The 24,463-nt window shown below is 36.2% G+C and overlaps 1 protein-coding gene across 8 annotated transcripts in view; it reads right to left on the minus strand.

Moving 5' to 3' along the window:
* The window catches only part of LRRC28 (leucine rich repeat containing 28), a 183,756-nt gene that overhangs the window by 23,514 nt on the left and 135,779 nt on the right, over positions 1-24,463 (minus strand). For 4 of the 8 annotated variants that reach the window (XM_067756006.1, XM_067756048.1, XM_067756027.1 and 1 more), the window contains 3 exons: positions 21,488-21,604; positions 9,448-9,623; positions 7,556-7,715 (listed from right to left, as the gene is read on the minus strand). In XM_067756006.1, the coding sequence (XP_067612107.1) occupies positions 7,556-7,715; positions 9,448-9,623; positions 21,488-21,604 (453 nt within the window). The remainder of the gene's footprint in view (positions 1-7,555; positions 7,716-9,447; positions 9,624-21,487; positions 21,605-24,463) is intronic. The other 4 variants (XM_067756069.1, XM_067756037.1, XM_067756058.1 and 1 more) reach the window with 1 other exon arrangement.

The following is a 24,463-nucleotide window of genomic DNA, read 5'->3' on the forward strand; positions in this document are numbered from 1 at the left end:
AAAACAAAACAAAACAAAACAAAAACGGGATGAACCTGGAAGACATTATGGTAGGAGAAATAAGACAGTCACAGGACAAATACTACATGATTACACTTACATGAGATATCTAAAATAGTCAAACTCAGAAGCAGAGAGTTGAATGGTGAGTTACCAGGGACTGCAGGGAGGGAGAAATGGGAGTTGTGTTCAATGGGTATAGTTTCAGTTATGCAAAATGAGTAAGTTCTAGAGAGCTGCTGTACAATATAGTGCCTACAGTTAATACTATACTGTGCACTTAAAAATTTGTTAAGAAGGTAGATCTCAAGTTAAATGTTCTTACCCCAATTAAAAAAAAAAAAAAGGAATAGGAAGCATGAAGAATCTGGATCCTCAGTTAGGAAGTCAACTAAGAGATATTCTACTTTAAGCTAAAATATTAACAGTTGTCATTTCCAGTGGCAGTACTTCCATTTGATACAATTTCCTTTTGCAGAATTCTATTTCCTAATTTTGCTTTGATGATAACATATGACTTGAACAGATTTATTTTGTCTCCCCCCAAATAAATAAGTAGAAAAGAAATCACCGGTCTACTAATGTTTTAATAATTAAACATTATTTTTAATTTTTAAAGTGACACCAGTTTGTTGTAAAAATTCAACACTACTCAACGAAAACCACTGTTCCTTCAGTGAGCCTTCAAGACGTTTTCTACGTATTTAACAATTTAAACTTTTGGGTTGGCCAAAAAGTTTGCTCAGGTTTTTTCCATAAGATGTTACGGAAAAACCCAAACGAACTTTGTTGGCCAACACTATATATATACATATATATATATATACACATATACACATATATATGTAAAAGACTATATATGGATGTGTATATATATGTATATATTTATATATATATACATACCCATAGCTGACAAAAATTGGATATCATTGTGTAACCTGTTTAAAAACATTTTTACCTAAACTTAAAAAAAAATTGCTCCAAGAACCTTTCCTTGTCTTTTTTAACCTATATAAAGCTTTAAGCAAAGGATTTTTTAAAGTTCCTTTAGATACATACTATTTTTTAATTGTTATTTTGTGTATTTATAAAAATACATCCTTATTGAAAATATTCAAATGATTCTGTATTATATAGAATTGAAAATTAAAGTCCCCACCTGACTACTCCATAAGCCTACATTCCTCCCTTCCAAGGTAACCACAGTTTAGAGTTATATCTACATCCTGCTGGATTTCTTTAGAGCACACACACATATATGTATATGTGTACACACATACATATTTCAAAAGTATCTTGTTCAGATTAGAGCTTATTTTCATTTTATATTTATAGTACCATTTCAAAATTTCTTCATATGTAGTGATTCACTCAGTAGCTAATTACAGCATAGTGTCTAAAACATGGATTTGGAGCCAGACTTGCTATGGATCAAATCCCAGCTCTGCTATGAGGGCTTGGCCCAGTTTCTGATCTTCCTGTCCCTCAGTTCCACACCCTCCTACTCCTGTAACATGGGGGTTATATTAGGTTGAACCACATGGAAGGCATATGATTCACACAGTTCAATCTAATAATGGTACCTATCTTACAGTACTAAGTAACACAGCTCAACTTCCAGCTGGGTCTCCTGACCCCTAAGGCCTATAAGTTCTTTCATTCCAGCCCAGGGCCTCACTGTACAAAAGCAGAGATGTCACCACACCAACACCTGAGTGTACACTGTTAATATCTGCTATGGCCCAAACTTAACCCAAGCGATATGGGAAGGAACACTGCGATTCTGGGCCATTGGCAATTTCTGTTTCAAAACATCCTGGTGATTTAAGTGAGCCTTTTGAATGTCTGTGATGGTTAATTTTATGTGTCAACTTGGCTAGACCATGGTACCCAGTTGTTTGGTCAAATATCAGTCTAGATTTTGCTGTGAAGGTATTTTTTAGATGTGACTGACATTTAAATCAGTAGACTTTGAGTAAAGCAGATTACGTTCCATAAGGTGGGCCTCACTCAATCAGTTGGAGGCCTTTAGAGCAAAGAAGTAGAAGGACTTTTCCTTAAGACAGCAACTTAAAAACCCTGAGTTTCTAGCCTGTTGCCCTGAGAAATTCAGACTTAAGACTGCAATATCAACTCTTTTCTGAATTTCCAGCCTGTCAGCCTGCCCTGTGGTTTTGGACTTGCCAGCTCCCCAGTCATGTGAGCCAATTCCTTAAAATCAATCTCTGTCTATATTTATTATTTACAAATACAGATATAGATATATGTTTTGTTTCTCTGCAGACTGCTAACTAATACAAGTTCAGCTACTGGTAAGAGATGCTGCTGTAACAAATATTTAAAAATCTAGATGTGGCTTTGAAATTAAGTAGCAGAGGCTAGAAGAGTTCTGCCTTGAGACTATTGGTAGAAATATAGATGTTAAAGGAGAGCTGGTAAGGGCTTACAAAGGAAAGAGGAAAGCTATAGAAAAAGCTTCTATTGTCTTAGAGAATACACATATTGTCATGAACAGAATGTTGCTGGAAATACAAGTGTTAAAGGTGTTTCTGGTGAGGTCTCAGACAAAAATGAGCAATGTGTTATTGGAAAATGAGAGAAAGATGATCTTTGTTATAAAGCACAGAGGACTTGACTGAATTGTGTTCTGTTGGATGGAAAATAGAACTGCTAGGTGATGAACTTGGATACAGGCAGACCTCAGAGATATTGCAGGCTCAATTCCAAACTGCCGCAATAAAGCAAATACAGCAATAAAGCAAGTCACACAAATTTTTTGGTTTCCCAGTACATATAAAAGTTATACTTACACTATATTGCAGTCTATTAAGTATGCAATAGCATTATGTCTAAAAAAATGTATATATCTTAATTTAAAAATAATTTATTGCTAAACATGCTAACCATCATCTGAGCCTTCAGTGAACTGTAGTAGTAACATCAAAGATTACTGATCACAGATCCCCATAACAAGCATAATAATAATGAAAAGTTTGAAGTATTGTGAGAATTACCAAAAGGTGACACAGAGACAGGAAGTGAGCAAATGCTGTTGGAGAAATGGTACCAATAGATTTTCTTGACACAGGGTTACCACAAACCTTCAATTTGTAAAAAGTGCAATATCTGTGAAGTGAAATAAAATGAAGCACAAAAAGATGGGTATGCCTATATTTAGCTGAGGATGTTTCTAAGCAAAGCATTGAAGGCATGGCCTGGTTTCTCTTTGCTGCTTACAGTAAAATGTGAGAGGAGGAAGATAAATTGAGGGAATTGTTCAGCAAAAAGGAACCAGAACTTGAGGATATGGAAAATTCTCAGGCTATCTACATTGTATAAAATGAGAAAGCACGTTCTGGAGAGAACACCAAGGATGTGGCTGGACAACATTTTCTAAAGAGATTAGGCATGTGACTTGTGGATCCAGTCAACCATTTCAGCAGAAAGGCTGACAGCTTGGATCAAAGAGGACAGAGATGGGACAGGGTGAAGACATGCTGTCAGCCTTCTGGGATTCTACAGGCAGGAAACAAGCTATCAAGTAAAGGGAAGAATAACCCCGGGGATGGGGCCACCTCCTCAATTCCAGAGGATGGGGCAACTTCCTTAGTTTTAGACAGCAGGGCCCCACTTAGGGCTGAGGAGGTGGGGTCACCACCCCAGTGGGCCTAAAGGACAGAGCATCTAGCCAGAGGATTATTCTCAAGCATTAAAATCTAATGGAATTTGCCCTTTTAAGTTTTGGAACCTCTTGTTCTCCTTTCTGTAAAGGGAATGTCTATCTTATGCCTGTCCCACCAATATATAGTGAAAGCAGATAACCAGTTTGGTTTTACAGGTTTACAAATGGAGAGGAGTTTTGTCCCAAGGCGAGTTATACCTGAGTTTTATCCATACCTGATTTAGATACTTAAGATGAGATTCTGAACTTAAGAGTTGATGCTGGAATGGGTTAGGATTTGGGGGGTGTTAGGATGGAGTGAATTTATTTTGCATCTGAGAAGGACATGGATTTTGGGAGGACAGACTGTTACGGGTTGAACTGTATCTCCCCCAAATTCATGTTATAGTCATAATCCCCAGAACCCCAGAATGTGACTGCTATGGACTGAATTGTGTCCCCCCATCCTGCCACCAATTCATATTTTAAGTCCTAATCTCCAATGTGATGGTATTTGGAAATGGGGCCTTTTGGAGATATTAGGTTTAGATGAGTTCATGAGGGTGGGGCCCTCATGATAGGATTAGTGCCCTTATAAGAAGAGACACTGGAGAGCTTGTGAACATGTGTGCTCGTGTTCTCTGCCACTCGAGGCAGCAAGAAAGCAGCTATCTTCAAATCAGGAAGACAGCCCTCAGCACAACCTAACCACATGCACCCTGATTTCAGACTTCCAGCTTCCAGAACTGTGAGAAATTAAATTTCTGTTGTTTAAGTCACCCAGCCTATGGTATTTTGTTATGGTGGCCCTAGCAGAGTAATACAGTAACCTTATTTGGAAACAGGGTCATTGCCAGTGTAATTAGTTAGATGAGGTCATTAGGGAGGGCCCTATTGAAATGTCACTGGTGTTCTTATAAACAAGGGAAATTTGGACACTGAGATAGACACACATAGAGGTAAGATGATGTGAAGAGAAGAAGGGAGACGATGGCCATCTGCAAGGATTAGATCCTTCCATCACAGCCCTCAGAAGGGACCAATCCTGCCACATCTTGATTTCAGACTTCTAGCCTTCAGAGCTCTGAGACAATATCTATAGAAGCTCTGTAAGTCACCCAGTTTTGTGGTATTTTGTTGAGGTATCCCTAGGAAACTCATAAAATACCCTTGAAAAACCTTGGGAAATACAAAACTTATGAGATGCATACATGTGTGGGAAAAGTCAGACACACGTTATACTAATAAATAATCCTATGAGTTGACATTCTCCATTTAAAAAAATGAACAGTAATCTGGGGGAATGAAAATTTGCTATGCCTGTCATGATCAAAAGTTATGAACATACTAGCCATTATTCTCTTCTATAAATATTTGAAGATTTGGGTATTTACTATTTATGCAAAATACTGTAATTTCTTTTTAATTGACTGTATTAAATTTAAGTTGGAACTAACACTCGTATGGGACTTGGTATTTTAGAAGAATATTCAGTATGTTCTTTTAAAATAATGACAGATGTCCACATTAATTTAGATATTGGCTGATACAGTGTATTATTTTATAAGAAGCAATGAACACTGAACAGAATATATTAGAAAACTTAAAAATAATATTATCAAGACCTTTTAGAGTTTATGATACTAAAAATATTGATTTTATTTTTAGCAATAAGCTATTGAGATTCAAGTATTTGGTTTTCAATTACAAAAGAAAGTACTTTAAAAACTATGGTAGAAACTGAAGTCAAAGCTTTTAACACAATCTCCATAGCAACGTGGGAAGGAGCAAAGTCTGGTGGACCAAATGAAAGACACAAATTCTCAGTTTCAGATCTTAGCATTAACTCGCCACAGAAAGCCATGTTTGTATCTTGGTATTTCATTTTTTGCTATTAACGTGGGCGCTTCTGGCTTTTCTTAACAAAAGGGCATTGCCTAAGTCCTATGTATTTGATACACTCATTTTATTAAACTAACACTATTATATTTTATGTTCTAAAGCAATATAAGATATTCATACTGAATTTCTAGGTTTAAGCAGAGAAATAAGTAGCAGTAAATATGCAAATACTTATTGAACAAGTTTCCCAAATTTCATATAAAGATAACACAAAAATATCTTCATTTAAGGGATCTACTTTATTTGCACAAATTAATTACCATGATAGAAAGAAAGTTTATCTTTTCAAACAGGTATTTAGAATTTTATCAGCTACTAACAGAGCATCCTTACCATACTGAATTGTTTTCATTTTCATATTTTTAGTAAGAAAATATCTTCTATAGGAAATTGTGCAACAACAATGCAGCAGGATTTTACTGTAGTTTAATGGAAGATTTTCCTATGATGATATCTTACTAATATGAAGATGATTTGCTAAAGACACATATATAAAATAAATTTTTAAAAGTCTTTGAGCTACAAAAAGAGATCATAGTTAAGTCACTTAATATTTATTACATACCAGACACCATCCTGGGCTCTTTACATAAATGATCTCATTTAATCCTCACAATGACCTTATTAAATAGATATTATTACTATGCTCATTTTATTGATGAAAAGATGAAGCTCAGAGATGTTAAGTAATTTGCCCAAGGTCTCCCAGGGGAAAGTCAGAATCAGGGCCTGTGCACTTGACCGATATTCCCTACTGCTCCTCATAGATGTGCCTATTTTATTAGTTTTTATTCATGTAGTAACATACTCAAATCCTGACTCAGTCCTTTCAACTCTAATTTAAAATGGAATTTTACTAAATTTGGTGATCTGATCACCTCTGATCAGAAGTAGCAGATTAGCAAGGTTTGGAGGAGGGCTTCTGTAGGCAGGCACAGTAAAGCAGGAAACATTAAAAACACAGAAAGTTGAAACAGGAACTGAAAGTATAGCAAAATAGGATTATTCAGGGTAAGAAAAAGACAAATGCAGTTTTGGGAAGGAGTGGGTAGAGAGATGGAAAAGGTAACTACCATTTGCCGAGCACCCATTATATGCCAAGTGTTTGCCTTCATCATCTGCTAATCCTTAGATGGCCCTGCCCAGCAGGCTGTTCTTTCCCCATTTTGAGGCTCTGAGAGGTTCAGCACCCTGCCCACGCTTGCTCTCATTCTACAAAAATGATTATAAAGGAAACGCTTCTAGGACTGAATAGGGGTAACCAGTTATCCTGAAAAATGTACTAACCCAAAATACCACATTTGATGGATAAGTGAGGTATTATAGTATTTTTTTTTCATCTTTGAAAAATGTGAACTTAGAAGATCCTAAATTTAGAAAATCTATAAGCTGAGACTGTGCTAATGGGGGATTTTTTCATTTCATGTCCTATTTTTAATTGTCTGATATTCTTTTAATAAACTACCAGAATGGGGGGTTTTACTTAGTTAACATTCTTAGCAAATTCAAGGCACTGTGCCAAGAAACAGACAGTGGTAAGAGAATGCTATTTGGAAGGGTTAGAAATTCAAAACAGAAATACACACACACACAATGCTCAGCCACACACTTTCAGTTAGCAATGCGAATTAAACAGAAGAGCTGAGCTGGACCCATTATATAACAAATATTTTGTTCTTACATTCCTTATTGCCTAAAGACTATTGTGAATAGGGAAACAGCAGGAAAACACTCCTACAAAGAATGAGCTACTCTAAATAACATATACAATAAAACCGTTCTGTATAAGACCAAAAATGTAATAAAGAGAAATCCAGTTTTCTTGTGATACTGAAAATGTGCATTTGTTTCATTTAGCTGTATGGCAGGAAGCATTCTATGCCCCTTTAAAGCTGCTGACTTACCAACACTTTTATGTGTGTCCTCCACCCTTCCCCACGTTCCCACCCCTCCTCCAGGTGTAAGCCCTGGTGTCCACTTAGGAATGATTACCCCTGGTGCAGTCCTGCCATTGGCGTCTCTCTCAAGGGAAATAGCTTGGGGTAAACAATCGTAAACATGGGCTCACTACACCGGTGACAGTGCCCCAAGGGGCAGTGCAGCAGCTCCAGAAGACTTCTGGGTAACGAGACTGGAGACAGAAAGTCCAGATCTGGAACACAAGAGAAAATCATGCACAAATAAAAAATGAGATTTCCTTAAACTTGGCTTCTTAAAATATTTCTTATTGTTAGCAAATAAGTTCAGTTAGTGAAAAGTACTGCATGTTGAAAATTCTGTTATCCGATAGGCATTGAATAAAAATGTAACATTATTTGGAAATGAAAGATGCTTTTTTACATTTTTGATACTAAGAGAAAACCTTAATCTACTCTTTTAAGAGCAACCTGAGCTGTGCTGAGATAGAGGCCAGGAAAGAATAAGACCAAATATTCTTTAAGAACAAAGACTGAAAAGGCATTACGTTTACCGAGGGAGGGTCTGTAAACTTCTATAAGAGACAGAGAATAAAAAAAAGACTGGGACTGAAGACTAAAACAGACTTTCATTAAATTCTTCCTAAATCTATTGGGCATTTAGAATCTTTCAAGCTAAATTATATTTACTGAAAAGAATGAAAAGGGGAAACAAAAAAATCAAAGAAAATGAAAAATAATGAAACCAAGCTTTTCCTTGTCTCACTCCCATGAGCTGTCACTAATAAAAATAGGGTGTTTCCTCCTCAGTTTAGTCTGAGTTACACAAAAGAAACGTTTAAAGCAAAACATCCCAATGGCCCAGGCAATCCTGAGCACAAATGTACACTGGGTTGCTATTGAGAGTAAAACATCTAGAGAGAGAAACGGTCATGATGAGGTGACACCTAAAAATCACTGAATCATCTTGAGGAAGGAAATACAAATTATCTTATCATCTTTTATATCTGTTCAGACTTATCAATAACCATTTTGAAAAATGTAATTTGCTCATAGGTGAATAATTTCAGTTTTCTGTTTAGTTTTTAAAAACAACTTAATTTGTATTAGACATTCCTGGATGTTTAATGTTAGAGGTTTCTGTATGCATCTTTTTTTTTTTTTTAAAGCAAAGACAAAACATTTAGTAGTTTTAAAAGCACTTGAAATTATTTTCTTATTAATGTTGCCTAGTGCTTTCTTAAAGCATCACAGGTCCACTCCATGTCACCTATGACATCTACACACCGCCAAATCCTGTGGTAACACTGCCAAAGGCTCCTGAAATTAATTTCCCTTTAGGTATATATATTTCTCAGGTGTAAGGAGGTTGCAAGGCAAAAACTTGCTCTGTTGGAAGAAGTACCCAACTTTGCTTTAAGGATAAGATCTTTGCACATTTTTCGATACGGAAGAAAGTACCTCTGCCAGCCTTCTCATTTCCACCAAATATGTGCTCCCAAACACCAATTTCTCTCATTTAAACTGCATAGTTTAACTTTTAACCTCTGTTCTTTGTGACTGAAGACCATATTTAGTGAATGCTTCTCTGTGTCTATAGGGGGTGCTGAAGGGCTCAGTGTTGATAAAATATTTTAATATTAAAATATAAAATATTAATATTAAAATAAAATATTAAAACTTTTCTCTTATAAAAAGTGTTCCATTACACAACTACGCAAATGTACTTAATGCCACTGAACTGAACACTTAGAGATGGTTAAAATGGTAAATTTTATGTTATGTACATTTTACCACAATTTTGAAAAATGAACACTAAAACAACATAAAACACAATTCCTAAGCTCACTGAATAAGAGGCAGGAAAAGAAAAGAAAAAAGAAAAGAAAAGAAAAGAAAAGAGGAAAGGAAAGGAAAAGAAAAGGAAAGAAAAGGAAAGGAAAGAAAAGAAAAAAAAGTCCCGGGTACCTTTTAGAAAACTGTGGTAGGTGTGATGCAGACTCCTCATAGCCAGCTCTTGCAGAGGCAGGACGTGATCCTTCTCTGTCCCTATGGCCTTCACCTCAGCAGGGAGGAAAACTGTTAGTTGCCCTGATGAAAAGGAAAGCAGCTTCACCTCGGAAACTTGAATGGGAGCACCACAGCTACAGAAAGACACACATTCACAGTAGTATTAGCCAAAAGGAAATGACTATATGTGCCAATAAAAATATGTTAATCAAACTATACATTTAAAATTTTACGACACTGATGAATTAGCAGAATTCTTTTCAAAGTGAACAGATGCTATTCTGGGTTCCTTAATAAAACCTGGCATAGAAATTTAGATGCATCATTTGGAACTCAGCTAAATCTTCACTGAGGTCCAGGCACTTCCAGTAAGGACAAACTTAGAAGAAATTTCCTTCATAGGATCTATACAATTTGCTTTGTAAGCTCTATTCATCCTCATTTTCTTACCCTTTCCAAGTTTATGTTTATTGAAATTTTCAAAATTAAAAGGAACAAAGAGTACTCTGTTTAGTTATAGTACCATGGTTTAACAAAATTTTTGTGTTGGGGGAAAAAAACCCTACAAAGCAAACAGATCTGTAATGATAGCAGATAACTTTATTGGGTCCTTCCATAAACCTGTGAAGAAAATATTCTTGGCAAAGCCTATTGAATAAGCCAAGTCACATCCTATTCCCTACAGCCACTCATAACCAGAAGGCAGAGGCATCCTTGTTCCTTTAGCTACAGGGTTACCAAAACTCAGGAGTCCAATCTCATTCTACCTCCTGTCTGAGACCACCAGCTTACCTAAAAGTCTCAACACTTTTCTTCTCTAACGACAAACAGATGCCAACAAGCCTTGGCTCTCCAGATACAACGTGAGATAATCTCCCTACCCTCAACTAGAAACAGGCAATGAAGGAGGCACAGGACTGGAAGGCAGAAGCCCTCAGCTTATTTGTTCATTACAAGTTCCTGCATTTGCTCATTCCTTGCATCAGAAAATGTTTCCAGAGCACCTACTATACGCCAGTCAAAACACTTAAATTAAAAAAACAAAAGATGACCCCCTTCCCTTGAAAAATGTAATAATTACAATATAATTATTCTAATATTGGGTCAGAGAAGGTGGAGGAACTGACTTTTTCTAAGGAATTAGGGAAGGGTCTACAGAGAAGACAGTATCTGACCTAGAACTCAATTAATTTTACTCAATTTCTCCACTCAGCTCAAGAAAAAAGAACCTCAGAAGGCCACGCTGGCCCTCCTACTAAGCAAAACCTTTATCCCAAAAGGAACCATTTTTCCAAATTCTAACATTATAGTTTGGTTTTGCCTTCTTCAATAGCATGAAGAATCCTGTATCTGGCTCCTTTTGTCAACATATTCTTTCTGGGATGCATCCACGCTACAGTACGTACTATAGCTTATTCATTTTCATTGTTGTGTAGTACTGGTAAACATATGGGCTGTTTCCAGTTTGGGGCTATTATGAACTTTGTTGTATATATTATTTAATATATATGAGCATAAAATTCTGTTAGGGACATACTTAAGATCAGAATGAAGCTTATTATAGTGAGGAGAGATGGACAATTAAAAGATAAACACATGCTAAAATAGAGTGAAGAGGGGAGTGAGAGCTGTACTACTTTAGATAATATAATCAAAGAAAGTCTTTCTGAGGAGGTGACATTTCAGCAGAGACTTGATTGAAGAGAAGAGTTAACTCAGGGAAGGGGAACTCAGTCACAGCCCGGTAGGTACCTTAAACTGAGGACAAGGAACTAAGAGTTCAGGGGTCCAAAGCAGCAAGAGTTCACAGGACAGAGAACCTTAGGGGAGAGAGATGTACAGAGAGAGAACTCTGGAGATTTGCAAAGGTTCCACTTGAGTATTCAGATGAGTACTGATCAGCACATATGAGGAAACTACCTGAGGCTGGAAAAAGGACGAGCTGAAAAGATTAAAGGTAACAGTGCCCAGCAGTCACAGAGGGTTGGAAATAGTGTCTGCTCTTATCTGTCAGACTTGAACGTCATAATTCAAGGGGCATTGTGTAGAGTACACAAAAAGGTCTTATCTCAGTAGTGGTGAATAGTTAGTGCTAGACTGAACACCATTCCATTCCCACCTAACAAATCCTTAAGAGCCATATCTGAAAAGATTAAACTGTTTCCAGTTAAATGTATCCCAGAACATATATCAAGAATAGTTACATGAATACAAAAATATCCAGCACTCAGCATCATAAAATTCACACTGTCTGGCATCCAACCAAAAATTACCAGGCTTTTCAATATATGACCTATGATGAGGAAAAAAAAATGCAACTGAAAACAACCAAGACAGATGTTAAAACTGGCAGAAAAGGTCATTATAACAATAATTATAATTACTGCATAGAAGGACATGTTGCATACATAGCTCTCACCTAAAGAAACCAGAAATAAGAGAGCAAATTAAGCCCTAAGTAAATAAAAGAAATAATAAAGAGCATAAAGAAAATCAATGACATTGAAGAAAGGAATAGAGAGATATCAGTGAAAACAAAAGCTGGAACTTTGAGAAGATCAATAAAAACGATAAACCTCTAACTAGTCTAATCAGAGAGAAGACACAAATTACCAATATCAGAAATGAGAAAGGAGGTATTGTCCGATTTATAATAAAAATATAAGAAGCAACTTTATGCTAATAAAAAGTCCTTGAAGGACAAAAATTAGCAAAGCTCACTCAAGATACAGAGAAGTTGAACAACCCAACATTTATTAATGAAGTTGAATTTGTAGTTAAAAGGTTGGAATACTTCCCAACTCATTCTATGAAGCCAGCATTGTCCTGATACCAAAACCAGATGAACACACAAGAAAAGAGAAACAACCAGTATCATTCATGAACATAGGTGGAAAAAGTCTAAACAAAATTTTAGCAAATTGAATTTAACAATGTATAAAGTCATATGACCAAATGAAGTTTATCTTATTAATCAAGATTATATTAACCTTAAAAAAATCAATGTAATTTCACTATGTTAAAACCTAAAAAAGAAAAACCATATAATCATTTCAATAGATGCGGAAAAAGGGTCTAACAAAATTCGACACCCATCCGTAATTTAAAAAACTCTCAGCAAACTAGGAATAGAAGGGAATTTACTAATCTGATAAAGCATATGTATGAAAAAACAACAGTCAATATATACTTAATGTTGAAAGACTGTTTTCCCCATAAGTTCAGCAAGACAAACATGTCTGCTCTCACTGCTTCTACTATTTAACATTGTACTGGAGCTTCTAACCAGTACAGTAATGAAAGAAAAAGAAATAAAACATGACCATATTTGAAAGGAAGAAGTAAAACTGACTTCCTTCCCAGAAGACATGAGTGTATGTAGAAAGTCCATGATAATCTAAAAAAAACCCTACTGGAACTAGTAAGTGAGCTTGGCAAGTTTGGAGGATACAGGATCAGTTATACAAAATCATTTGTATTTCTATATGGTTGCAACAATCAATTGGAAATTTAAAAAACTTTAAATACCATATACGATACTATGAAAAATATGAAATACTTAGAGATAAATCAGACAAAAGATGTCTAAGACAAGGAATTAGACATTTATTGTGATCATGGGCTGGGAGACTTAATATTGTTAAGATGTTAATTCTCCTCCAATTGATCTAAAGACTCAATGCAATTAAAATCACAGGCTTTTAAAAATATATATAAATTGAAATTTTGATTCTAACATTTATATAGAAATGCAAAGCAGCTAGAATAGTAAAAAAATTTTTTTTTAATTTTAAGATTTACTGTAAAACTATGGTAATCAAGACAGTGTGGTATTTGTGTCAAAACAGACAGATAAATGGAGCAGAGTATCTAGAAATAGACCCACACATATATGGACAACTAATTTTCAACTAACATACAAAGGAAATACAGTAGAGAAAGGATAGTATTTTAAACAAATGGTGCTTGAACAACTGGTATATCCATATGTAAAAAAAGGAACTTCAACCATACCTCATACCATACACAAAAATTAACTCAAAATGAATCATAGACCTAAATGTAAACTTAATTCCTTAAAAATTCTGGAAGACAGGGCTTCCCAGGTGGCGCAGTGGTTGAGAGTCCGCCTGCCGATGCAGGGGACACGGGTTCGTGCCCCGGTCCGGGAAGATCCCACATGCCGCGGAGCGGCTGGGCCCGTGAGCCATGGCTGCTGAGCCTGCGCGTCCGAAGCCTGTGCTCTGCAACGGGAGAGGCCACAACAGTGAAAGGCCCGCGTACCGCAAAAAAAAAAAAAAAATTCTAGAAGACAGTATAGGAGAAAATCTTTGTGATTTGGGTTACACTAAAAGCAAGATCGATAAAGGAACAAATTGATAAATTGGACTTTATCAAAATAAAAAATGTCTGCTCTCCAAAAGGCCCTGTGAAAAAATGAAAAGGTAAGCCATGGACTGGGAGGAGATACTTCCAAAGCATATATATGATAAAAGACTTTTATCCAGAATCTATAGAGAATTTTCAGAACTCAATAATAAGAACACAAAGACCCAAGGAAAAAATGGGAGACTCAGACACGATATCAAAGCAGATATATGGATGGCAAATAAAACATAAAAAGATGCACACCCTTATTTACTAGGGAAATGAAATTTAACAACGTAATGGAAAAATCACTACACACCTAGAATAAAATTTAAAAAATGTAAGCACTGATAATCTCTTATATTACAGGTGGGAATGTAGAATGTTACAGTTATTTTTGTAAAGTCTGGAAGTTCTTCCAAAAATTAAATATACATGTACTGTATGATCCAGACACTCCACTCCTAGGTATTTATCCAAGGAAATTTAAGTCTAGGACCTTTAAAAGACAGTCTACATTTGTTCACATCAGTTTTATCTGTAATAAAGCCAAAAACTAGAAACAACACAAATGTCCATGAACAAGTGAATGGAAACAACCTGCGATATATCCATACAATGGAACTCTACATAGCAATAAAAAAAAGAACTGTTGATCCACACTATATCATGTATAAATCTCCAAATCCCTATGCTGAGTGAAAGAAGACAGAGAAAAAGAGAGTATATACTGTTTGATTCTATTCATATAAAACTCAAGAACATACAAATTTATTGACAGTTAATAGAACACAGATCAGGGTTGCCTGGAGATAGGATGAAGACAAGGAAGGAAGGATTACTAAGGGGCACGAGGAAACTTTGGGTGGTGGTGGATATGTTTATTATCTTAATTGCAGTGATGGTTTCAGAGGTACGTATGTATGTGTGTGTATACATATATACATCAAAACTTTTCAAATTATATATATACTTTATATAGGTGCAATGGGGATAAAAGCCTAACTGGTGTGAGAGAATAGAAAGAAGTGGAAAAAGTGAGTATAGACAACTCTTTCAAAGAGTTTTTCTCTAAAGGGAAGCAGAAAAATAGTGGAGAAGTTGGAGAGTAAAAACAAAAGGTTATGTGAAAGAAGTACACTATAGAGGAATACATACAGCATCATTCAATTTACACAAAGTTAAAGAAAAGATATAAAACTTGACAATACACTATATGGGGATGTATTTACATATATTAAAATCGTAACTCAGTGAAAATGAATGATAAATACAAAATTCAGAGTAATGGCTAACCTTGGAGAAGAAGGAGGAGCATACATGGGAGAGAACCATACAGGGGCTTCAAAATTGTTAGTAATGTTATTTTTGTAAGTTAATGATATTTACACTGATGTGCAGGGTCAAAATATGGAAGCTTTCTAGTCAAATTTTAAGAAATGACCCTCTTACCTTAGTTGATGCAAAAGGGAGAGAACTTAAGCAGAAAGGTATCTCATGGATGCTGGTGGCCTTACCATTTCCTTGTGGATTCTGAATCATACCCCTTAACACAAGCAACACTGTATTCAATGAGCCATGGCTATTCTTGCCTACAGGCCAAATTGGGCCTGGAATTTTCTATATCCTGTCATTCCAGATACAAATTTTACTCCTCCCCAAATCTAATTCCTTTATAAAGTCTCTCCTGACATCATCTTTTACCAATGATATGTCACAACGTTTGATGTTTCTAAATCACACATTATCTATCTGTATTATGGAAGTTCTGTTAACTCATCGAATGTGATCAGTTTTCTCTTCTATCTAGCAGTTCTATATTGGTGCCTAAGCAGTTCCAAATACAGATTGGTTGTTTTGAGTCTTCACACACAGGGAAAGAAATTTGAAAGAGAAAAGATAAAAAGGAAATGGTGAAAAGAATACTGAGTCATCCACATGGTGCCAAAAAGGAAATAATTTTGGGGTAGTTCGTGGGGGTCCAGTCTGTCTCAGGAGCAGATGTGCCAAAAAGATATGAGCATCACATTATCTGTATTTGGTTACTCACCAGGATGGCAACATTTAAGGAAATGGTTATTTAGGAAAATATAGTAATCTGTCAAATGGAAAATATCTCATTTATGGATTAAATTAAATATATCTTGAGTTGTGTGTTTATCAGTGGTGAACTATGAAGAACCACAATATAGGCTAGTTAAATCTGTTAAGAGAATGACAGACAAGCCACAGACTGGAAGAAAATATTTGCAAATCACGTATTTGATGAGAAACATGTATTCAGAATATATAAAGAACTCTCAAAACTCAGTAAGAAAAAGCCCAAACAATCCAGTTTTTAAAAAAAGGGCAAAAGACTGGAATACGCTTCACCCAAGATACAGCTGACCCTTGAACAACATGGGTTTGAACTGCGTGGTTCCACTTAAACATGGATTTTTTTCAATCATAAGTACTACAATACTACACGATCCAGGGTTGGTTGAATCCACAAATGTGGAATTGCAGATGCAGAGGAACCCCGGATATAGAGGACTGACTATAAGCTATATGTGGTTTTTGGACTGTGCCGAGAGTCCGCCCCAACCCGCGCATTGTTCAAGGGTCAACTGTACATGGAGGGCAAATACGCATATGAAAACGTGTTCAACAACAACAGTCATTAGAGAAATGCAAATTAAAACCATGAGATAGTACCCACTTACTAGAATGTCTGAAAGAAGAAAAAACTGACAAGAACTCTCATGAAATACAAAACAGCACAGCCATGTTGGAAAACATTTTGGCAGTTTTTAATAAAGTTAAACGTATCCTTACCACATAGCCCAGCAAATGCATTCTTAGATATTACCCAAGTGGAATGAAATTATGTTCACACAAAGCCCCAGACATGAATGTTTGCAGTAGCCTGTGTCATTTCATTTATATGACATTCTGGAAAAGGTAAAACATAGGGACACAAAACATAACCATTTCCAGAGGCTGAGGTGTCTCCCGAAGAAAAAAGGTTCATTTTAAAGGGACATGGGGGACATTTTGGGGGTGAATGAACTGTTCTAAACCTTGATCATAGTGGTGGCTATACAACTGTATGCATTTGTCAAAATTCACAGTACTATACACTAAAAAGGGTGAACTTTTCTGTATGTAAATTATAGTTTAATAAAACAAGCAAAAACCAAACAAACAGTACCACTGTGCTAAAGCACAGTCCTAGAGCCCTCTGTTCTGCTGGTCATTAGCCTTTTAGTTGCTGGATTATGGGGCGATCTTAGGGGAAAGGCAGACACAGCAGTGGGGGACCTCAGGAGCTTTTAGTTCAATAGCTATTCATTAACTTGTGTAGAAATACTTGAATACTGTCAATAATTTAACAGTTAGTATGGATACACTAGTGCAAAGCAGCTGCACAGTGGCCTGCCAACTGGTGTCAAAATTTCTATGATATTTTTCTTTGATTTGCTACTTTGCCTTTACCCCTCTTACTTTCAAAACCTCAGTTGACCCTATGTGATCACATAAACATGAAGAGTCTGTAGCAGCACAATTGTGACTTTGCATGAGTATTTCTGTGGGTTAGAAAGGTATTACCCTTATGAAGCATTTTGTGAAGATGAGGAAATAAATTTAAATTTTACTGTATAATTACTATTTCTTTCTTAATATGGAGAAAATTGAGAGGATCATATCCAATATGCTATTATGCAGTATGGCCACTAAGTCTGGAAACACAGGCAAACACATAATAAGTGACTCTTTTGATGATATACAGTAATACATAGTGTGATGATTAAATTTTTGTATCAACTTGGCTAGGCCAGGGCACCCAGATATTTGGTCAAACACCAGGCCAGATATTTCTGTAAAGGTATTTTTAAGATGAGATTAACATTTAAAACAGTAGACTTTGAATAAAACTGATTACCCTCTATAATGTTGAGTGGGCCTTGTCTAATCAGTTGAAGGCCTTTAAGAGGAAAAGACTGAGGTCCCCCAAGGAAAAATTCTGCCTCCAGACTGTCTTTAGACTCAAGCTACCACATCAGCTCTTCCCTCGGTCTCTAGCCTGCTCTGCGAATTTCAGACTTGCCAGTGCCCACAATCATGTGAGCCAATTCCTTAAAATAAATCAATCTCCCTCTTCCTCTCAGTGCAAGCCCCCCCCAGCTACACAACACACACACACACACACACACACACACACACACACACACACACACACACCTCTCTCTCTATTGGTTCTGTTGCTATGGAGAAGCCTAATACTCATGGTAAGGCATATTATTTGTTTCCAAACTTTATAGCCATATTTTAGTTATGAGAATCCTGGGCAAAATCATAGAACAATAAAAATATAGGGTAAAAAGCAAGCAAGCGATTCATGAATAATTACTTCATACTGCTATTGCCTTAACAGCTGCTGCTTCTTAACCTTACAAGTGTTGATGAACTCTATAAGGAACACTGTCCAAGGAATTTAACAATAACAAATAAAGGTTTAGAAAACTGAAAGCCAGACTTTTCCTAATGCTTCCTCTGTCTCCAATAATTAGAAAGATTAGGTTTCTGACAAACTGCTGAAAAGACTCACATTAACAAGTATGTGGATCCTCATTTTATATAAGGTCTAATTTCCCTTTGACAATTCTTTTAGCAGAAGTTCCTACTCTTCACCGCTGGCTGTAAACAGCTAATTAAATTCATTTTACAATACTTCTATTAAATGCCTTCTCTAGTTAACACTGGAGAAGAGTTGCAGCTATGTAGAATGCAGGCTACAAGGCAGGAATTCACATGAGTTAGTATCTTTCTGTTGGCCATAGCCAACCTCCCCTGACCTCATCAGATACCAAATATCCACCCCACGACATGGAATGATGCAGGAACAAGAAAGGTATTTTTCATCCCTGTTCTCAAGAAGCTAGTAGAGGGGCTCAAACATATAGAGGTGATTCTAGACCAAGGAGAAGAGGGAGACAGTATATGTAGTGCAGTGGTTAAGAGTGTGGACAATGAAGCAGATAATAACTCTACTGCCATCTAGCTTTGTGACCTGAGACAATCTTTCTGAGCTCTGGTTTCTCCATTTCTAAGATAAGGATGATTATCACAAGGGTTGCTGGGAGGATAATGTGCAATACGCAAATAAATCAATGAGTACACTGCCTGGTACACAGTAAAGTTTAAGCAATGTTTATAGCTGTGCTTTCTCTTTATTATTATAATAAATGATTTTGGGGGATAATATACATGGTGTGATGGTTAAATTTTTGTATTAACTTGGCTAGGCCATGGCACCCAGATATTTGGTCAAACACTAGTCTAGATGTTGCTCTGAAGGTATCTACTGTTGAAAACTAAGATTAACATGATGATATTCCAGAGAAAGGGAACAGGGATTCAGCTCTGTGAATGCACAGGGCAGATGGGGTTACACAACAGTTCTAGTGGCCAGACTCTCAGGTCCATGGAAGAGAACAGCAAATGGGAGAGAAGGCTGGAAAGGTACCTGTCTTGAAAGCTAGTGTCGCTCATCTCAATAAGAAGTAATCATGAAATGAACTGTCAGTAAAGAGGGATGGAAGCTCCATGATACGCTCAGTTCACAATAAAATGAAATAACTAGTAGCTGGCAATTGTTAAGCCTTGGCATCTTTGATTTCTAACTCGATAGTTTTTATTACTTTAGAATAAATGCTGAGGTGGTTACAAAAAAGATTGTACATCTGAACCCTTAAGTGAGTTATTAAAATGAGCTGAAGTCTGTTATAAATGTTAGGACCCTTGGCTTAGTTACATAAATAATTTATAACAATTATCACAATTCCCTTTCAACTCAATGTTTTCAGAGCTGCCATTCAGCATTTAAACCTAAACAAGCTAAATGAATGGTAACATCATTTTGCCACGGAGATTATGCTCCAAAACATGTATGTGATGTAGCAAATTAATTCATATGCATTTTCAAACTTACCATGCCACCAACCAAAGTGTTAAGAGTAAAGAATTAGTTTCAATTCCCTTACCAAAAGAACGCAAGTAATTGTCTTTTATACTTCAGAAAATACACTGTCATCCACATGCTCATTATTGGGGGAACTGCTACCAGATTAACCCTTTTTAGCAAAAAAGTTTTTTTTTTTCAGCTTAAAATAAGACGAAAAGTAAAGGGAAAAAGTAGATATGGAGAAGGAAAGAAATTATGTCACCCTGATAGAATAAGCCTTGGTTTGGATAAAACGTCTGTCCTCTTGGCAGAGCCTCTTTAAGGCTTAGTTTTGTTCCATCTGAGAATGCATTTATTTTACTTTCATTCTTGAAAGGTATTTTTTGCTGGTTGCTAGGTTGACTGGTGTTTTTCTTTGGCACTTTAAAAATATCATTCAACTGTTTTCTGGCCTTCAAAATTTCTGATGAGAAGGCAATGGTCTTTTGAATTATTTCTTTGTATGTAGTTTGTCATTTTTCTCTGGCTGCTTTCAAGATTTTCTTTTTATCTTTGGTTTTCAGCAGCTTTGACTGGGTACAGTTTTCTTTGTAATCTATATTACTTAAGTTCACTGAGTTTCTTGAAAATGTAAATTTATGTCTTTCATCATATTTGGCAAATTTTTGGACAATATTTCTTCAAACAATTTTGTTGTTACCACCCCATTTTCTCTCTATTCTCCTTCTGCGATGACAAATATCAGGCTTTTTTGTACTGTTTGGCAGGTCCCTGATGATGCTGATGTTCATTCTTGCTTTCAGTCTTTGTGTGTGTGTGTGTGTGTGTGTGTGTGTGTGTGTTCTTCAGACTGAATCATTTCTATTGATCTACCTCCAAGTTCACTGACTTTTCCTCTCTTATACCATTCTGTGTTAAACTCATCAAGTAAAGTTTTTACTTTCCGTGACACTAGGTCATATTTTCTTTATTCTTCAAATGTTACTTAATTTTGGATTGTACCCTGGACATTTTGAAAGTTATATTGTGGATACTCTGGATTCTGTTATATTCCTCTAAAACTTAAAAGGAGTGTCACTATTTTTGTTTTAATAAGCAATTAATTACTACATTGGAATCAAACAACAAACTCTGTCACTTGAGTGACAGCTCAAATCATACCTCAGTTTTTTTTTTTAATATGTAGCTAGGCTGCTTTGTGCCTGCCACATGGAGGTGTGGTTCAAGTATCTAGTACAGTTTGTTTTTTGTGTGTAGGCAGCCCCCACACAAAAATGGACTGTGAGCCAAAGGATATTTTCTAGTATGCTGATTTAACTCAGAACTCTGAATGCATTTCTCATAAAGACAACTCTGTTACCTTGAGTGGTTATATTAACAAACCATTTAACCAAATCATTTATCCAATTTGTACCCAAATCCAGCTATAATTGCTTATTTATATAACACAAAGCAAAGCAGTGTCTTGGTTTCTTTTTCTCATAATCAGACAACTGAGAAAATAACTCTGGTATTGGGCCACTTTTAACATTAAGTTCTCCTGAGTAAGCAAATGTGCCAATTACCACTTTTTAAAGTTCTAACATGGGAGGGACTTCTCTTTCAAGGTAAAATATAGAAGAATGGAAGACATTTGTTTCTGTGGTAACAATAAGAAAAATCCAGACAAAATAAAAATTATACTTTTCCAAGAGGCTAGCAAAGAGCATGAATGCAAGGAATCTGTGACAGCCATCCTCCAGGATGGCTCCCATGCTGCTCCCCTCCTGGAAGTTCCCTCTCACAATGAATAGGGTTAACCTGTGTAATCAATAGGATATAATAGAAATGGCAGTGTGTGACTTCAAAGCTAGGACATAAAGAGGCAGTCCCCTGCTCTAAATTTTCACCACTCTACTTTTCTCTTAGGGTATTTATTCTTTGTATTAGTTATTTTTATATATCAGGATAAACATCTAAATTATCTTTTCTACAATTATTAGCACAGTGCTGACTTGCTAAAGTTCAATAATTACTTGACAAATAAATGAACATAGAATAAGGAGGAGCTAACTTTATTCACATTTCTATGAATATCAAAGATAATTTTGTGAGACTTCTGAGATTGCTTGAAACTGTGCAACATTTGTTATTAGCTATTTTTATATCTTTTTATATGCCTTATACCTGGTTCTCTATTTTCCTTCTGAGATGTGAATTATATATATATATGTCAGACATTTTTATATCATGCCACAGGTCCCTAAAGCTGTATTCATTTTGCTCTAATTTTCTTAGACTGTTAATCAGAGAAGGGTAATACAATTCTTTCAGAGAAAGCACAGTACAGCAGGAGCTGATGTGTTCTTTATTCCAGACCTACCTCTGGGCTAGAAAGAACATGTGATGGTGGTGGAGAACCAAGTGTGCTGATCCTTCTACGCTTAGCTTAAGTATCATCTCCTTGGAGAGAATTAACACTGAGTTTGTTTAATTATTGACTGTTCACTTGGATCCCTAGCTAGATCATGAGGTCCAGGAAGGCAGGTACTTGAATTGTTTGGCTCCTACATTGTATGTCCATTGTCTAGACAGTGACCAAACAGAGTAGTTGCTCAATAAATACGCACTGAATAAACAACCGAACCAAGATCCTTGTTCAGAATCAAAAGGTACACTTTCTAGGCCTCAAATACCCTTATGCTCTTTATATAAGATTTACCTTAGAACCCTGTTCTAGACCTTGCCCCTCCTTTTCCCAAAACACCCCCACTTTGACTTGGAATGGGAGAGTCCCTTTGCACATATACAACAGATAAAAGAGATAAAAGAAGGGGAGCCCCTAAATTCTGTTGCCAAGACTTCAACAGTCACATGTATTAGAATTCTGAATACATTTTTGCCACAGAAATATTTTATAAGTAAGTATAATTTGGGGGGTGTAAAATGGGTTAAATGACCTTTTAATGAGCTGGCTAGGAGTATAACCACCAGAACCGCTTCTATAAGAAATGCATTCTGAGTTAAACCAACAGATTAAAAATACCTTTTGGATCACTGTTTATTTGTATGTGGGACTGCCAACACTCCAAAATCTATTAATATTAGAAAACTGATTGTTTGATAACTGTCTTTTTAAAAATTTTATTTATCTTCTTATTACTACTACCAAAGGAAGATGCTAATAATAATAAAAAATGTAGACTATCTGCTAGTAATTTGCATATTCTGCCTTACTGTTTTCTCAAAGATTTGGAACTCTCATAAAATTCACTACCTCTGCTACCAGATACCAAGTCAACAATTAAAATATATCAAAAAAAAAAAAAGGGAATTCCCTGGTGGTCTAGTGGTAGGGACTTGGTGCTTTCATTGTCGTGGGCCCAGGTTCGATCCCTGGTCAGGGAACTAAGATCCCGCAAGCTGCACGGCTCGGCCAAAAATGAAATAAATAAAATAAAATATACTATCTCTCTACTCTGCACAAATAGAACTTTCTGGCAGTCAGTAATATCCATGTCTAAACACCAAAGAAGAAGGCTCTTTACCTCAAGTAAGAGCTATTCTTTAATTGTGGTAGAGATTTAAATCATATTTCAGTGCAGTCTCTGAAGGCTTTGGTGAAAGAAAATTGCCTTCAGTTTTGGAGCCTACTTGCATCATTCCGTGTATCTTGGTAATTGAGGGTATTTCACTCACCACTTGGAAAAATTAGGCTATATTATAGATCTTTTACAAACTCATTATGATTAATGAGTGAGTAGGATCGTAGCTGTCACATGATCAGCTGTAGAAAAATCAATGAGCTAAAAACTCCATTACATATTCTATTTTCTATGCTTCATAGAAGGTTCTGGAATATGTCTCTGGGCTTGTATTTCATCAGCCTATACAGGCACTGAATTCATCTAGGGCTCTCCCAAGATAACAACTGTATAATTTTTCTTAGGGGAAGGCCACTAGGATTACCCTCTCTGGAGCAATCACTGCTCAATGCCCATCCCCCAGAGCCATGCCAGCAGGGGAGTGGCTGTCGCTACACACAAGTTTATTGGCATCCCTTTCCTTGCCAGAACTACATACAGTATGAGCCAGGTTACGCAGGATGTTTGAAATTATAAGGAGAGAGTCAACATGCTGGCTAAGTACCCTCAAAGGTGTTCCAAGTATCCTTTGGCTGCTTAAGTGAGGCCAGTCAAAAGCAGGTTCTGGCAGCTGAGTTGTCCGGTGTTAAGCCCATGCCACTCTGGGAACCACTTTAGGGTTGGTTCTTTCTCACTGTTATAGAAGGAGAAGCTGAAGCCATCTTTCTAAAAGCCTAACTGAGAATGAAAGATCATTGCTGCTCTGAAAATAAAAGCCTATCGTTTCTTATTAACTGAAACATACGTTTTGGTTGCTAGAATCATGATTTGTATTGAGGGACTATTTCAAATGTTGAGCTCTAAATATTTTCAATTGGTATAGTCCTAGATACTAATGTGGTAAAATTGTCACTGCAATGGAGCGCAGAGAAAGAAAAGCTTTTACGTTAATGCAGATTCCTCCAGTTTCTGTGACTAATACTATTGAGCTTATAATGGTATGCATAGATTAATTTTTCTTTTGACTGGAAAATAACAAACAACTTACTGACCAAATTTACAGCTTACTAACTAAACTTGAAGTACAATACTCTAA

This window comes from Pseudorca crassidens, chromosome 1 (assembly GCF_039906515.1).
Source record: "Pseudorca crassidens isolate mPseCra1 chromosome 1, mPseCra1.hap1, whole genome shotgun sequence".
Classification (NCBI taxonomy): Eukaryota; Metazoa; Chordata; class Mammalia; order Artiodactyla; family Delphinidae; genus Pseudorca; species Pseudorca crassidens.